This window comes from Parasteatoda tepidariorum, chromosome 4, assembly GCF_982258835.1.
Source record: "Parasteatoda tepidariorum strain Cologne lab strain chromosome 4, Ptep-v5.0, whole genome shotgun sequence".
NCBI classification, from domain to species: Eukaryota; Metazoa; Arthropoda; class Arachnida; order Araneae; family Theridiidae; genus Parasteatoda; species Parasteatoda tepidariorum.
In genome coordinates, this window is record NC_141758.1 from 5,254,313 (window position 1) to 5,271,535 (window position 17,223).

At 30.2% G+C, this 17,223-nt stretch overlaps 1 protein-coding gene across 3 annotated transcripts in view; it reads right to left on the reverse strand.

Annotated features, from left to right (window-relative positions):
* Positions 1 to 17,223, reverse strand: part of LOC107447625 (putative phospholipid-transporting ATPase IM) — a 198,969-nt gene that overhangs the window by 28,269 nt on the left and 153,477 nt on the right. For all 3 annotated transcript variants that reach the window (XM_016062579.4, XM_016062578.4, XM_016062577.5), the window contains 6 exons: positions 8,208 to 8,269; positions 8,012 to 8,125; positions 2,415 to 2,513; positions 1,977 to 2,111; positions 903 to 973; positions 351 to 433 (listed from right to left, as the gene is read on the reverse strand). In XM_016062579.4, coding sequence (XP_015918065.1) covers positions 351 to 433; positions 903 to 973; positions 1,977 to 2,111; positions 2,415 to 2,513; positions 8,012 to 8,125; positions 8,208 to 8,269 — 564 coding nt within the window. The remainder of the gene's footprint in view (positions 1 to 350; positions 434 to 902; positions 974 to 1,976; positions 2,112 to 2,414; positions 2,514 to 8,011; positions 8,126 to 8,207; positions 8,270 to 17,223) is intronic.

The window sequence follows — 17,223 nt, forward strand, 5'->3', positions numbered from 1 at the left end:
ATCTGAGGGATCATCTTAATCAAGAAATTCGTATCAAGTATTTGAACATTTAGAAGTGGATGGTCGGTGAAACCTCAATTGTGTAACCTAGCACAGCAAGCCACGGCATGGTTCAATATTTCAGCGGATGCCTACACGAACCTAATCTACGCTCTCCTAGCAAGGCTCACAGTGGCCGGTTCTAAGAAAGGTGGTTATTCTGGCTTGTGGCAGGTGGTCACATTAACGTGAATGGACTGTGCGGCAGAACATATTCCTCTTAACAAAAATAAAGCGCTTTTTTTTAAAATAAAATTTATCAAAAATTACAACAAAAAAAATCAAAGGCATTAAAGTTATTGTAAACCAACCATCAAAACTGCCAATCTTCTCATTGTCGTCGCCTAGCTCTGCTGTTTCAACCAATGCCTGGCGACATTTCAAGTTTGTCTCACTAAAATACAAAACATTGTAAATATATTTTTCATTGACTAAGTATAATATATTTTTGATTAACAGACACATACAATAAAAATAATCTACTTTTACATATAATGGGTGTAGAATTTATGCTCTGCAATGTTACCTTGATTTAATGAAGATTCATTTTCTCAATAATTTTTTTTTAAAATTTACAGAAATTCTTTTAATTTATTAAAACATGCCTTTACCTTTAATAATGGTTTAATGGACACTTTAGTGCTCGTAGAATAACATATGCAAGTTATATAATTATCTATTGGTCATTACTCCAACAAAATGTAATTAAAAAAAAATTTTTTAGCACTATTTTACACACTAAACTTTAAAAAAAGCAACAAAAAAATATCTTTGAAAAAGAAAAATTGAAAATGTATTTTTTTCTTTTACCATAAAAATAAAGAAATGTTAATGCTTATGAATCAATTAATAGAGGACGTTACCCATCTAGTTCAGCAGTTTCTATGTAGCACAATCCATTAGGTTCACTTGATGACAAGAGGAGAAGATCAGCCTATAACAAAAATTATTCTGCTTGAAGATCTAAAGGACAACTAACATTACACTTTAATCTTTATGTAAAATAAACAATTTGTGTTTGTGTGTCTAAAAATAAGACATTCAAAATAAAGCTAAAATGAATACAACTATAAACAAATCATGAAGCCGTATTTTCAATTTTTTAAATTATAGTTTTAATTCCGAGATGTTTAAAAACTTAAAATTTCTCATTGATTTAGCGAAAGCTGTTGTCTTTAATTAAACTATAAATGACTCAGTTTGGCCTAATATTTTAAAGGCAACATCAGTAATGTTTGTTAGCTTACAGCTCTAATAAAAAAAGTTGTATTGCACGTTCTATTTATTACGCCAGAGTATCTGAATGATCAATGTGATGGAAGCAGCATGGGTGGACTTAGTCACCAAATTAGTATTCATAAAGTTATCTGAAACCATGTGTTTATTTTGTTTATTGTTATACAACTTTTAAAACGCGTAATTATAAAACAAAATAATTTAAAATCAATAACTGGAAGAAAAAAAGTTTATTGAAATGCAAAATAACAAAGTACCAAATAAATTCTTTTATGGGTACAAAGTATTTTATGTGTAAACTTTGTGCCGCATTTTACCAATACAGTGCATTTTTTATGATAGATACTGCAGAAATAGGTTTTTTTAAGGACCCATCAAAGATATAAGCCAAAGAGAAAGTTGCTAGATTGTAATAAATTTTAAATATCACGAGTTGCTTGAAGCAACAGCATTATGGAAAATGATATCAAACACAGTCAATCTATAATTTCAGGGGATGCACTACTAAGCATGTGTTTTGTTTAATCTAATAACGTAAAGACACTTGGAAGGGCAACAAATAATAAAAAATAAAAAACATTGGAATTATTTTAGTGGTATTTGTTGGTTCAGTTTTGAGCATGTTTTTGTTGTTTACCACTGATTTATTGATTATATTTTTTACCCCGTACAAAAAAAAAAGTTTAAAATAAGTTTCTTACTGCAACGAACTGGTCATTCTCCATGCGGATGATGTCTCCCACTTGTACTTTATGCCACCTTTCATCCACCAATCGACCACCCCGCAGCACCCGAGATAGCCTGTTGTTGACCTGGCTATCACTCCGATGCCTTTGCTAAAAAGAGGAACAATAGCGTGAGATCTAGACTTCAACTTTAGGCAATGATTTACAGCAAAAGGTCACAATTTTTATTCAATAAAAGCAAACCATTTCTAATAATTTACTTACATCATGAATAATTAAATTTTGACCCATCGCTTTCCAATCAAACTGTAGCTACTCACAAATTTTGAATCTAAACAATACTTTTGAAGAACATACATAGTTGAAAACCTTTTCCCATTACTCCTCTCTGTGTTCAAAGAGGAACAACCACTAAAGAGGTAGACTAAGAAAGAAAAAAAAAAAAAGACTTACGAAATCATCGATGGCATCTTTAAGGGCAGTAATGGACAACACAACAATCAAAGGCACAGCAGTAGTTATAGGAGTTAATGAGGAAATTTGAGGTATAAGCTGGAAAAAAAACAATGCATAATAAGTAAGTTGTTGAAATAATAAATAGTACTACAAACATAGTCTAACTACTAGGTATTAAAAATGCTTTGACTACAAGACATTTTTGATGTTACAAGGGCCAAGATTTAGAAATTCGGGGCCCAATCAGAAGGAAATTGAACGAACATGATTTGAGATCAGGGTGCTTCTCAGTTTGCGGGAAATCTAACATCATAATAAATAGAAATGCATGAACAAGTTTTACCAGCGTTTTCCTTGAACGTTCTAAGAAGGATTATCTGTGCTTATTAGTTTAATTCAGATTACTATTACAAATATTTACTTTGTTAAGATTATTCTCAACTCCTTAAATTTTTTTTAAAAAATATCTCTTTCATCATGTGGGGATATTAAAAAATTTTTTTAATGAAACTTTAAATGTTTATTTTTTCATAATTTTCAATTTAAATTAGATAAAAATCTTTCAAGTTGTTTATCAATTAATAATTATTTTTAGTTTACTTTTTTTGAAATTTTTTTTTTATATCTTATCTAAAAGCATAACTTTCATTATTTTAATAAACTACAAATTTTTCTCTTTAGTCTGATAATGAGAGAGAATCATTTTTAGAAATATACACATGAAATAATATAAGAGTGCCATTTAAAAATTGTTGAAGATCAAATTCAGTTATTACATAATATTACATTTTGATACATTTTTATGGTGTTGAATGCCTGTTTTTTTTCTTTTTTTTTTCGCCTTTTTTAATTCTTAGGGAGACCTAAGTTTTATCATTATACAGGCTTTGTAGTGGTTAAAAATAAAATTCAGGAAATTTTTGGGTACAAAACGCATAGACTAGACTAGTGCTCAAAAGGGAAACGGGAAAGCAAGTTTTTTTAAAAAAAATATATAATGAAATCCACTGATCTGAAAATTTTGTTTGTATGGCATACTTAGTGAGATGGGGAAAAAAACACGCTAAACATATAGCGTTTTCAAATAAAGCATTAAAATTAAAATAAAATGATCAGAAATCATTATTTTTTGATAACTGGGACGATTTTGAGCATCAAGTGAAAAATCTTGGAACCTGAATTTTTGACCTCAGAAATAGATTCCTCAATTTAAGATAGATCAAAATAACTTTAAAAGAAAACTGATAATTATAGTTATTTTCATGCGACGATAATTTCATAACTATATCGTATATATTGTACATACTAAAGAATAAATGTATGCAAAATTAAACCAATGATAAAAAAATAAATAAAAAAACAATACAGAGTTATCTGGAAATAAAAATCATCAAAAACTAAGGAATCATAATTATTTAATTCTATGTCTCCATGATGATTGGTTACATTCTATGATAGATTCCACATACAGCTATTTGGACATACAGAAATGTTAAAATAAATCTCACTTAACGATGTTTTTTTTTTTTTTTTTTTTTTTTTTTTTTTTTTTTTTGCAACTATGAGATTAAAGTTATATGTGTAAAAAAGAGCGATTTCCCTCCTCTATTAGTTTTTGATAACTTGAGTTAACTTTAATTTTGAGAAGAACTACAAAAAGTTTAAAAAGACACAATAACAGGCAAATACAAATAACATCTTATGAAGAAAAAAAAAGCTGTGAGGAGGAACTTAAAAGCTTTTAGCCTAGAGGAAAAAGGTAAAAAGAGAACAAACTATTTTGTAGATATGAAGAATTTCCGTTCAGAGAGGCTCTTAAACGCCAAGAAAAAAAAAACCATGTCTAACGCATAAAAAAACAAAAACAACACATAAGTTAGAACTTTAACAGGGGGAAATAGTTAAGGCAGTCTTAAAATAAGTTTTCTTATTTGTAGCAACTTTTATAAATTTCAACTTGTATTTCCATAATGTGACGATATTTAACATTTTACCTTGGCAACCTCAGAAATATTTTTGTTGTAAACATAGATATAAAAAACTTCATTCAAGTATGTAGTACTATTTTTAAAGTGTTTTAAACATGATAAACGAGAGAAAGTCTTTTTTCTACTTATTTGTATTTTCAAAGTAAAGCTGCCAAATAGTTCTGATTTTTTATTTTTTTTATTTATCATCCTTAGAGTTAAATTTAAAATAAGCAGAATTTACAGCATAAAAAATAGTCTGCAAAATTCTGTAAACCATTAGAAATAGACAGGGCCTATTACGTTCAATCATAACTACCGATCTCCGACCTTCAAGTGCATAGAACTATTGAAAAAATAGAACTATAGTGCATAGAACTAATGTTCTAGTTCAGCGAAATACTTGAGGTCCTATTTTCCACATGATTTATTTGAAGCATCTGGAATTTTATTTTCCTTTAGAGGGACAAACCAAAATAATGACAAATTAGACCCCAAGTGCGTTTTTTTTTGGGGGGGGGGGGGAGCAGTTAAAACCTTTTCTCGTGGCCTAAGATAGAAATAATTTTCGTTTAATTCAGAGATGCCAACTGCTCCGGACAAGCTAAAATTATTTAAAAAATGGTAAATAAATACAATTAGAATTTGAAAATATTTGACGAATTTTTCTTACTTTTTAAAAGGATTAGCATGAATTAAATACAGCTAAGTGGCGAATTATATAAGTCATCGAATTATTTAGAAATAGTGGTGGATAAAAATCTACTAAATTAAATTTATTAAACCAAAAATCACAATTAATGAACTACCACTAGAAAATATTAATTCGCTGTCCGGAGCAAGTTGGCATCTCTGTTAATTGTCTAACTGCATTAAAAAAATGAAATTTTAAGTCACAGCCAAAACATAATAAAGGAGGAAATGCAGATTTAAATTTAAAATTAATTTATAAAAAAGTACGTTTGCTTATTGATTTAATTTCATTTAAAAGATCATTATTATGTTATTAAATTAGAAATAACTATTTTATCGAACACTTAATTGAAAAATATTAGCGGAATAATATTCTATAGAAAAATGTTTGTCGCGCTCTAATATCGAAAATGGTTATTGCGTTCTCAAGATTGATAAGTGGTCAGTGCCTTTTGAAAATATAGTGAAACTTTCAGGAAAGACCACCTCCATTTACGACTACTTTTGAAAGGCATGGAATTTTTTTCCCCATAGACTTTGTGTTGAAGAAAACCTTTAGGAGAGACCATCAAAACCTCTCCCAGTGACCGGATAAACCTCTGCGTCGCATGTAGAAAAGGTCAAATAAGTAAACACGAAAAAAATATCAGAACAAATAAGTAGATTAAAATGTATTCAAAATATTTGTGTGAGGCTCTTATTTAGAGAGATCTCTTTTTGTTGATAACAACCTCACGTTGCAGTTAGAGTGCATTAAAGACGATGCTATATCTATGATTTACTTTTAGAGTTGAAAGTTGTCCCGCAGTGGACTGATCGTTAAGACACGGTTCTCAGCAGATCACCGAAGTCAAGCACCACTGGCTACGGTCAGTGTGCGGGTGGGTGACCACTTGGATCAGTCTGCGTAGGGACCGAGGGTGTGCGGTATTGGTCCTCGCTAAACTGTGCTACCGTAAAGTGCTCGACTTCGCGCGCAGGTCGTCGGGCTACCGAAGCAGGGGTGCCACCCCCTCCGTAGAGGATCAAAATTGCGATGGCATGTCTTCGGATCATACTCCGGGATGTTTCCCAGACCGTCGCCAATAGCCCATTGTGCAGCTCTAGTGCGACATAAATTAACAACAACAACAGAGTTGAAAGTTAAATTAGAAAAAAATATATATATTTCAGAAAAAACAAGCGTTAAAGAACTAATTTTTATGATATCAAATTAAATGCAAACTTAAACAAAAAACAGTTGTTTATTTAAAATAGCTTTATCATTCATAATTGGTAGCTTTGTTTTAACACATAATTTTATCAGTTTATTTTACGCCGTATTTTCATGACGCCAACATAAGTGACATTTCCGCACCAAGAAAATGACACCGAGTAAAATTAAACTCGTTAGCGAAAAATTATGTTCCTTTTATAACAATTTTGAAGTTAATCTTAAGGTAACCTTTAAGAACGACCAACCTTCATCAACGACCTCCGAGAGTGGTCGCCTCGAGAGGTTTCACTGTAGCATCGTTTCATATTTTGGGTATTAATCACGTATGATAATTTACTTAAAATAATTTTATTACTTTTAGGTAATAATAAGCAGGGCTCGAAAAACCACCCGTCCTGGGCGGTCAAAAATTCCCCGCGGACAACGAATTTCTCGAATCCGACGTCCACGTGGACGGCCATTTTCCCGTTAATGTTAGTGATACATTTTCAATTTTTGTTATCTTACAAGAGTCTAGTGCCTCACTTCTAAAATGACCCTCTAATCTAGAAATACAGCAACAAACTGCGCATGGTGGAATGGATGTTTTCTCTGTCTCCCGTACTGCAGCGGTTGAAAGGGACTTTTCAGCAATGAACTTATAATAAATAAAAAAAATTAAAAAAAAAAAAGGAATAAGAAAAACATTACGTACTGGTCTTAAACAAGAAGCGTTAAACGCAATTATGAACATCTACCTAAATGGAAAACCCCTTTCAGATTTTTGTGCAGAAACCTCTGTAAATCATTAGCTTGATTGTGGAACTGGCAAACGTCATATTTGATTCATTTAAAAAACGCAGTACCCTCGGAAAAATTGACATTCCAGATAACTTGACCTTTGTCATTTAAATTATTTCATAAAAGAAATAAATTATTTCATAAAAAGAAAGAAATTATTTTATAAAAGGAATACTAGGTTCCTATTAGTAACCTAGTATTCCTTTTATTACTGTATAATGCAATCCTAGTATTTGTAATCCTAGTAACTACTAATTCATTGTGCAATTTATATAAATGTTTGTAATAAATAAGAGAAAATTATATTTTTATTTATTTGGATGTGACGGGTTAGTTTCAAAGGAGGACGGGTGCATTACTGGACAAGCCGTCCTCGGGGACGGGTAAAATTTTTGAGTTTTTTCGAGCCCTGATAATAAGAAAAGGACAAGAAGCGCTTTTTACTCAAGGTAGCTATAAATATTAGAGTGCAAACTAAATTTTAAAAAAAAAGAAGATTAGGGTACAAACTAAATTAATAAGATTTGATTTGTTCATTTACGTCGCACTAGAGCTGCACAATGGGCTATTGGCGACGGTCTGGGAAGCATCCCTGAGGATGATCCGAAGACATGCCATCGCAATTTTGATCCTCTGCAGAGGGGATGGCAGCCCCGCTTCGGTAGCCCGACCACCTGCACGCGAAGGTGAGCACTTTACGGTAGAACAGTTTACGAGGACCCATATAGCACACCTTCGGTCCCTACGCAGACTGATCCAAGTGGTCACCCACCCGCACACTGACCGCAACCAGTGATGCTTGACTTCGGTGATCTACTGGGAACCGTGCTAAATGAATAAAAAAACCAATTAATGAGAATTTAACACATAAATGACTCTTTAATTTTCTTCACCTAGAAGAGAAGACATGATTTAATAATAAAAGAAATGGCACTTACCTGGAGGACTAATAGACAAAGGAAGTAAAAATTTGCCAATCTCTGAAATTGTTCAAAAAGATTGAGGGGGGCAAATGTCAGGAAGGTATACTTTGATGTTTTAATATAATTGTTCTGAAATAAGACATATCAAGACATTATTGAAAAACATGTTAAACATACATCATCATTGTAGATCATTATATTGAGTACTCACCGCGTAGTTAAAAAGGGCATTGTATGTTGCATCATTAGCCCGTATTCGTCTGAATTCATAATCTGCAAGGAAAAAAAAATATTAATTTCTAAATAAGAATATAGTTAAAAAAAAATCATGAAATATTTTATAAATATGCAAGATACAGAATAGAAATTTATAGTAGGTGCGCTTATTCTTAAATAATAACAAGCAGCAAATTTCCTAACACAGTTTTTTAAAGTTCATTCTCAACAGTTACTTACAACAGTATCAGTAAACCTTTTTTTTCTTTTAAATACCGTGAAAATGTCACCTAACCGTTAGATTTAATATTTATTAGACAGTAATTCTAAATGAACAGAACCCGCAAGCAGGGCCCGCGTTAAGGTCTTCAAATGAGCCAGATATCAAATTTCTTAGCCAAAGTCAAATCTTAACAATTTCTTATGATTGATTTTTTTAAACCTAGAAAACTTCAAATCAAAATACAAATTTACTATAAATTTAATTATATTATAAAATGCAAATTCAAATCAAGAGTATTTTGCAGTTGGGGAGCAATGAATGGGAGAAAGCATGAAAAAACAATAGGTAGGGTTAATTTTTGATAACCTCTTAGGCAACATTATGTTATGACCACGCTATTGTATACGTTACTGTCACGAGAAAATATATATTCTGAAAATATTTTAGGATGATGATAATATTCATAATCTGCCTCATATTCTGTATACATTCTTGCTACCACATAATATGTTTTATTGATACAAACAGTAGGAAGTTTCTTTTTTTTGCTTGACATCGCGTGAATCGGCAATGAATGTGGTAATCTGTATTTTAAGGTAGTTTGACTCATGCTTACATAATCTCTCCCGTTTATTACAACATCTGAGGTGTATTTAGCGGAAATTATTGTAATCGAGTAAAAAATACGGAATTTGTTCAGAAAAATTTCTGTTGATTTTTTTTTCTTCTTTTACACAGGATTGAAGGTAAAATATATATTTCTTTTCGGTAGAAAAAATCATTCGACAAAACACATTTTTTCCCGCCAACTTTACGATTCTATCGCATTTGGCGAGTTGGCGAATGCTTAGCGCGGGTTCTGCGCAATTTAACAGTATAATAAAATATAGATATAAAACAAGAAAAAGTATGAACTAGTTTCATGAAATTTTTGAAAGCAACAACAATTTTGTTTCAATTCGGTGACATTCTTTTTCCACAATAAAACAATATTAAGGGAATACAGCGTAAATATTACGAAAAATGTAAATTACTTTAGAAAAAAATACAGTAAAATACAACAAAATGCAAAACTAGAAGAAAGAGGATAAATATAATGTATTTATTACCGTAAAAAAGGGCAACAGAGCTTCTAAATACCATAGATATGAACAGCAGAGCTTTTTTAAATAGGTGAAGAAAAGGTAAATAAGGATTAAATTAGTAGAAAAGGATAGCTAAGTTCTTAAAAGTCGTAAAACGGATATAGAACGAATAAAAGTACGGCGCAGTTATTTGATTCCATAAAAAAGCAGTAGAGCTAATTATTGTAAAACGGAACAGAGCTAATTTATATATATCGTAAAAATGGGCAGCAGAACTTATATCGTAGAAAGAGACAAAGTAGAGTTTATGCTAAGTATTTCGTAAAAACCATGCTTGTAAGTTTTTAGAATCCTTATTACGAAGGAAAACGACATAGAGCGCATAAAAGTATTACTATTCATTTTATCAATATTATTTAAATCAATGTTTATACGAGAAAAGGAGTGTTCAATTTGAATTTGACACATCTGTCAGGATGATCAAAATAAGTTTGATTGCAGGGTGAAACTTAAATTATTTCTAACAATCGTCTTTCAACTCCCCTTTGAATTCTTTAAAACAGGTTTTGGTGTTTCTCTTTCCCTAACTTTGATTCACATAGCTTTTTTTTTGTTTAATTTTGATTTGCCATTCACTTGTATTTTTTATATTAATTTTTGATACGAATATTAAAGAGGTGTTACCTAAATGTTAATGTAAAATGAACTTAATTTCGCTGCTCGAACAATGTGCTAACACTAACATACGATAAAGCACGGCTTGCAACAAGAATAAACAGTAATAAACAAGAGAAAAGAGGCCAAATCGGAAGTGCCAAAAACGCGAGTTCTTTACTTATCTAGCAACCATGTCATCTTTTTTTAACACTACATCTATAAATAACTAAGACAAATTTTTACTTCTAACTCACCAGAATTTATTAATATCATTAATATTTTATGAAATACAGCGGATTTGAGATCAGAAATTACATATTTTCTTTCATTAAAAACAAAATTTATCTGTTTGAAAATATCGCCTCGCAGAATAAGGTGTAGTAAGCAGCTGTATACTTTCTAGCCGGAAGTAGAGCAGGTTGAGATTATTGTTGTTTACATTTATATTGAAAACACCATCCGTAGCATTGAAAGAAGAAACTATACAACAACAAACTTATCAATTCAAAGCAATTTCTGAAAAATCTCGAGCATACATCACACAGCATCAAAACACATTTTCAGAAGTGCGGAGGAAAGTTTGAAATCTTCAAACTGAATCAGCAAACAGTCGACAAATGATGTAAACAAACATTTTCTATCTCTATAAAAAGGGCCGACACATGTGAATGACAGTAGCTATTAAAAAACTTCTAAAAGGAATACACTTAGTTCCAAAAAAAAAAAAAAAAAAAAAAAGGACAAATTGAAGAATAAATTGGAAAGAGAGAGGAAATAACTAGATTTTGCTTATGACTGATAGAATTTTAATATTTAAATTAAAATTCCAATTAATTTTTCATTTCATTCAGCAGTAATTTAGGGAAATTTAAAATGATTAAAGTCTTGGTACATGTTCCAAACAAAATAAAAAAGAAACTTGCATTATTAATTAAATCGAGCGAGTAAAAAAATTCTATATTTAACAGTTTAACGTTTCATCGCTTTCTTGCGAAAATTGAAGGAAATAGAGACGAGTTCGGGTTCACTTTTGAAGGTCTGAGCCTACCAGATCTAGTAGAATTTTAGTCCGAGCCCAGATATACGTCGGATAATTTATTCTGTCCTTAGTAAGAGATTAAATTGTTAAAAATATACATTAACAAATGAAAGTTACATAATTACAGATTAATAATAGGAAAAATGCATAAGTTATTTAATAAACAAGGGAAAGAAATGTTCTTCGTTTCTGTTAGAAAATACTTTTACAAAAAAGACCTACGATATACTTGAAGGATCCACACCTGATCGCTAACGCTCGTTTTGGCGAAAAATGTTTGAAAACCAAAGGTTTTTTTTAAAAAAATGTCTAATTTTTATAGAACTCTATATGGATTCATCACACCACAAGGATGAGTTTGGGAAAAAAAAACAAGAAAAAAAAACACTGAAAATGGAAATTCAAAAATGTTATGTGCGAAAACACTTCTAAAATAATGGAAAAAATCTCCGATATTCTAGCAAGAAAAAAGGATATGTAGGAAGCATTTATCGACAGAATATATTCAACGTTTTAATAAAAATATCGATGCAAAGTTTTATTTATTTATTTAAATTGTGTGAATACGAATCTATGATTTTAAAAGAGCGTGAATACTAATTTCGATATTTTATTTTAAAATAATTGATATTAAAATAGCGTGAACGCGAATTCCGATATATAATTTTTGAGTCACTTGAACACGAATCCATAAAAGTGGCTTTTAAATAAAGCGAATACAAAACGCGATGTTTGATATAAAATCGTGAAAATACGAAACACGATGTGCGATCTTAAATCGCGTAAGTAGAATTGCAATGTGTGATTTTAAATCATGTGAATGTAATTTTTAATCGCTTTTGCACTGACGGAAAAAGCGTAAAAATGAATGTTTCTTTTCTTCTAGGAAATTTGAAAAAAGAAAAACAGTCTTTGAAAAGGCGGATTTTTTTAAAATTTTTTTTTTTCTTCTGAGATAGTAAAAAAATTTCCGCGAACGGTGTTCCTGCTTCAGGGTGCGTAGCCAGATTTTTCAACAAAAAATAAGCACCTTTTAAGTACTTTTTAAGCACTCAAAAAATATTTTTAATCACTTTCCAAAAAAAAAAAATCATAATTAGGATCTGCACAGTAATAAAAAAAAATTTTTCTATCGTTTATAAAGTTCTTTATTTTATAATCATAAAATCAATAAAATTCAAAAACATTTTCAAAAACTTTACATAATCATGATAAGAACAACTAGTTTCTGATAAATATTGCAGAGAAAATTGTGAAAATCGTGCATTTTTTTTTTTGTAATTTACGACGACAATCGACATGACAAAGAAAATATCTCTTTTCAAAAGGTAGAAAATTAGGCACTTTTTACAGACCCCGAATAAAAAAAGCACCTTTAAGGGCTTTTAAAAAACGTAAATCAAAAATAGGCACTTTTAAATACTTTTTAAAAACGCTACGCACCATGCGCTTATTACATGGGTCTGCATTCAGGGTTCCAAAAGCCGAAGAAAAAAAATATGGAACCTCTGCTATATCGTACCATCGACATTGAACAAAAATACATATGGTAATAAATAGTAGAAACAGACTGAAAATTGTCATTGAACGAAAAAAGAAAGACAAAAACTTTTTACACGAAAGCCTAGTTATGAAGGTTATGAATACAAGGTGAATGCGAAAAAAAAGTGCCATAAAATAAAAACTAGGACATTTATAGCGAAGAGAGTTCGACAGTTTGTATGATGACCAAAATTTCGAAAGAAAAAAATCAATACATTTATGTCGGAGACGTTTGTCTTGAACATAATGGATGATGTGTTCGATAAAGCTTATTTATCGAACGTTATGAATGGGTTAGCATAGCATCAATTTACGTCTGCTACCCTTCAATTTCTAGCTCAACTCCAGAGCTTTTAAAAAAGTATAATGTTTCAATGGGAGGGAGATCGATTTGTTTTTAGGAGTACTAGAGCAAAGAAATTTTTTTTTTCTTCTTCAGTAGAATTAACATTTTATACTTTTAAAATTAAATTTTATTTGAAAGTAACAATCTCATATAAATCAGAATCGTAGACTCTCAATAATTGTTTAACTTAGAACCGTAATATCAGTTGTTAGAACCATAATAAGGTGTTAAATTGTATCAAGTTTAAGAAGCACGATAATGAAGTTCGCACCAGTGTTCCTATATATATATATATATATATATATATATATATATATATATATATATATATATTTTATTTATTGTTTGGCAAATTTATATCTAAGGATATAAATTTTGAAATATTTATTCTTTATTTTGAAATATCGCATTTAATATCCTGAAGGAATGCGTCCTGAAGAGAACCTTTAAGTTTTACCATTAAATTTTTAGATTTATTTTATTTTATGAATTCTTCTTTGTGCTAATATATATATATATACATACATACTTCTCTAAAACGGAAAAGAATTTTAACTTTTATTCCAATTTTATTTCTAGAGGCGTATGTATCTTCATAAATTTCATTAAGTATTTACTTGTTAACATTCATCGATTTAATTTAATTGCCAATTCTTATGTGTTTTCCATAAAAGCATAAATAGCGCTTCTGTTGAAGTCGAAATTTTGGGCTCCACTTCTAATTAACTACTTTTTTTAGTGCAGCTTAAAATGCTTCCTTGCGTCACTTCTTACGCAGTTAAACATTTTAAGGCGTGTTGAATAATAATACGACCGTTGAAATAAATGGCATCCTTAACCCTTTGACGCAGAATTTTTATTTAACACATTCTTTAACATATTTTTCATACTTTTTTTCTTTCTTTTTGGTATTAATTTAGATCAAAAATATTATATTTAGCTGCAGCTGACAAAGTATTTTTTAACGAAACTGTGAATTTAACAAAATGCAACTCTTCGAAGTTTAACAATATCACGCAAATTTTTAACACAAACGCACCTGAAAAAGTCATTTTCTTAAAACATTACTTTACGAACGAAAATAACTAGATTTTTTTAAAATGTTACATACCTCCCTCTTCCACCCCCTCTTCAATTATTTCCTTCACAACCAAGAGTAAACATATACAAAATATCACATTTCTTGATAGGACACTTTTTTTTTTCATACACTGAAGAAAATTTCGCTCTTATCGGCATACAACAATCGATTTTTGACTTAAAATGCAATATTATCGAAAACTGCACGCCATTTCGTGTATCGCTGTCGAACGCAAAGAGGCGGTATTTCCGAGCAAAGAAAGAAAGAAAGAAAGAAAAAAAAATCAAAGCGTACAAGGAAAAAAAAATTCGATAAATAGGTCATATATGGATATTTGTGCGAACCTTGAAATAAAAATAATTAGGAGAAAGTGAGCTATGAGCTGGAATTCAGTCATATGCTTGTTACTGCGAGATATCTAAACTTAGATTCCGTCTGTACCCCCCGGGTAGCAGAAATCCTTCAAAATGGCAGATTATTTTTTATCTAAATTTTGTTTATATTTTTAAAAAGCAAACAAAAAGAAAAATGACTGAGGCACGCATTTCAAAAATTTCTTAACTAAAATATGGGTCTTATTTCCCATTGGTCTCAGAGGGGCTACTCTCTTATTGTTATCCAGTAGAGGATCAGATCATTAGATCAAAAGTTATTCAGGGTTAAAATAATACCTAATTATTATTTTTTTTTTTGCACTATGCACGACATAGTTTCTAACATGAGTATTAACTGTATGAACTTTAAAAATCGTCATGTAGTCAAAGAACAAGGGCTTCTTGAAAGCTAATGTGTTAGAAAACAAAGAAAGATTCACTGGGTATGAAAATATATGCACTACAACTTTTCTCATTCGATACGGAGCATTAATAGGTTCATGACTTAAGTAAATTCGTATCAAATTTTCCTATTTTAACTCGTTTAAAATAGTATACATAAATATACAACCATTTGTTTTTTTCATGTAGGTACCTATCATACATAGACAATTTTTTGGGCTAGATATTAATGTCAAATAAATTAAACTGCAAATTATATAATCCTTAAGCGAAAATTTTGTTTAAATCCAAAAAATAACAATGTGCCAGTTATTTTATTATAAAATTTGTAGGCTAAAACAAAACAACCGCTAACGCTTTGCTAATTGAAACGAAGTGCTCTGGGATTTAAATCAGAAAAAAAATTTAATTGCAGTTGGCACACACTCTCAGAAATAAAATTCTCACTTTAGATGATTAAGTAAGTAATCCTTGAGCTGTATTTTGTTAAAATCATTTCGAAAAATTATTTCGCCACAAAAATCACGTGATTCATGATAAAACTCTCAAATGTAGGATGAAAATGTTTTTTCAACTAATAACCTAATCCTAGTGCAGTGTGGGAAATTGTTAACTATAATGAAGTCTAGACGATCGAAAATTAAGCGAAGATAAATGCAATCCGTCTGTAGGGTGGTCAAGGAGTTGGTTTTCGTATCACGAAGACCCCAGGTTCGAATCCTGTTTTGAGTGTAAATTTATCTCCCTGCTCTAGTTGTCCTTGTGTAATGGTGATATCGATCCACCATGGTTCTGATGACAAAGAGATTATTAGAAAATTTAGTACATTAAATACGATTAATGTATATAAGATTTTTTTCCTTTTTAAAAAAAAAAAAATGACGACAGTCATTTCGTCAATCGAACAAAAAATGTTCTTTGAGAATAGAAACGGTTTCGTCAAACACGAAAAAATTTCGTAATAGTTGAGTATCCCTTTTTTTACAATAAAAATAATTGGAAATTAACCATTAATTTTTTTAAAAAACTCTACCACGCATTTTAAGTGTCTAAAATTTTTAATTTTAATCGAATTCTCTCCGCAGATATAGAGTATAATATCAGCGAAATGGTAAGACAATTTTCTATTGTTTCAGCTTGCTTAGCAAACAATTTTTCAAACTCTTATCGCCAAAGCACCCCTACAACAAAACGAAACTGGAGACCAGAACAAATACATTATGACTAACAATACGTTTCCATTACAGCAAAAATAAATAAGTAACAAGCGAGACCAATACCACCAGTTGATCCTAGAAAACTAAGTGAATGAATATAGGCAACACGAATGCCGAATTCCCAGCATGCTTCTTATGTAAGCGATTTCAACAGAAAAAGCCTCAGTAATTGGGTTCTGAACAACGGAAATAAACGAGAGAAAAAATTCCATTATTACTTATTGCAATGTTTACATGTCTGCCTTGCAGATGCCAAAGAAAGGCAGCAGTGGGCAATCTTACGCAATATTATGTATTGCCTAACATTTTTCATAAATAAATTATTTTGTTTACTGAAAGCAGATGAAAGGGTAAATTTCTGCTTAGCTCAATTGGCTCTGCATGACATAAATGAAGGAAAAACATGTTTTGCAGATAGGTAAAGTTTTTTCAACAGCGGGTGTATAAACTTTTAAGGGGAATTAAACTTTTTGTATAATACTGTTAAATTTTCGACCTCAAAAGTATTTTGAGGGGATTAAACCATTGACGTAGAATTTCAATTATTTTGTATTATTTTTATCCTATTTTTTTACTTTAATTAAGGTCAAAATAAGTGAAAAATATTATATATAGCATTTTAATATTTTATGGTTATGAAATACAGCATGAAACACCAGTGTATTACTTATTGCGTTAAAGGTAAAATCTTCCAAACAATTTTTCAAATTTGCATTAATTTAGATCTGAGAGAAACGGCTATCCATCATTGAAATTTCTTTAATTTGCAAAATCAGTATTATAATAAATTGATACATTTTTGAAAAAGTGATATTCATTCATATATTCATTATATATTGATAATTTGAATTTCATTCATATACAAAAATATTGATAAATTTTTAAATATAAATAAAAAAATGTAAACTATTTTTTCTTTTTTTTTGTGAATTTTATATTTTAGTACAAATATTATTCCAATAACCTAATAGATTTTATTAGTAGACTGTATTTTGATAGTTAATAATTACCAAAACATAGTTTTGCTTGCAATTATAATCATTAA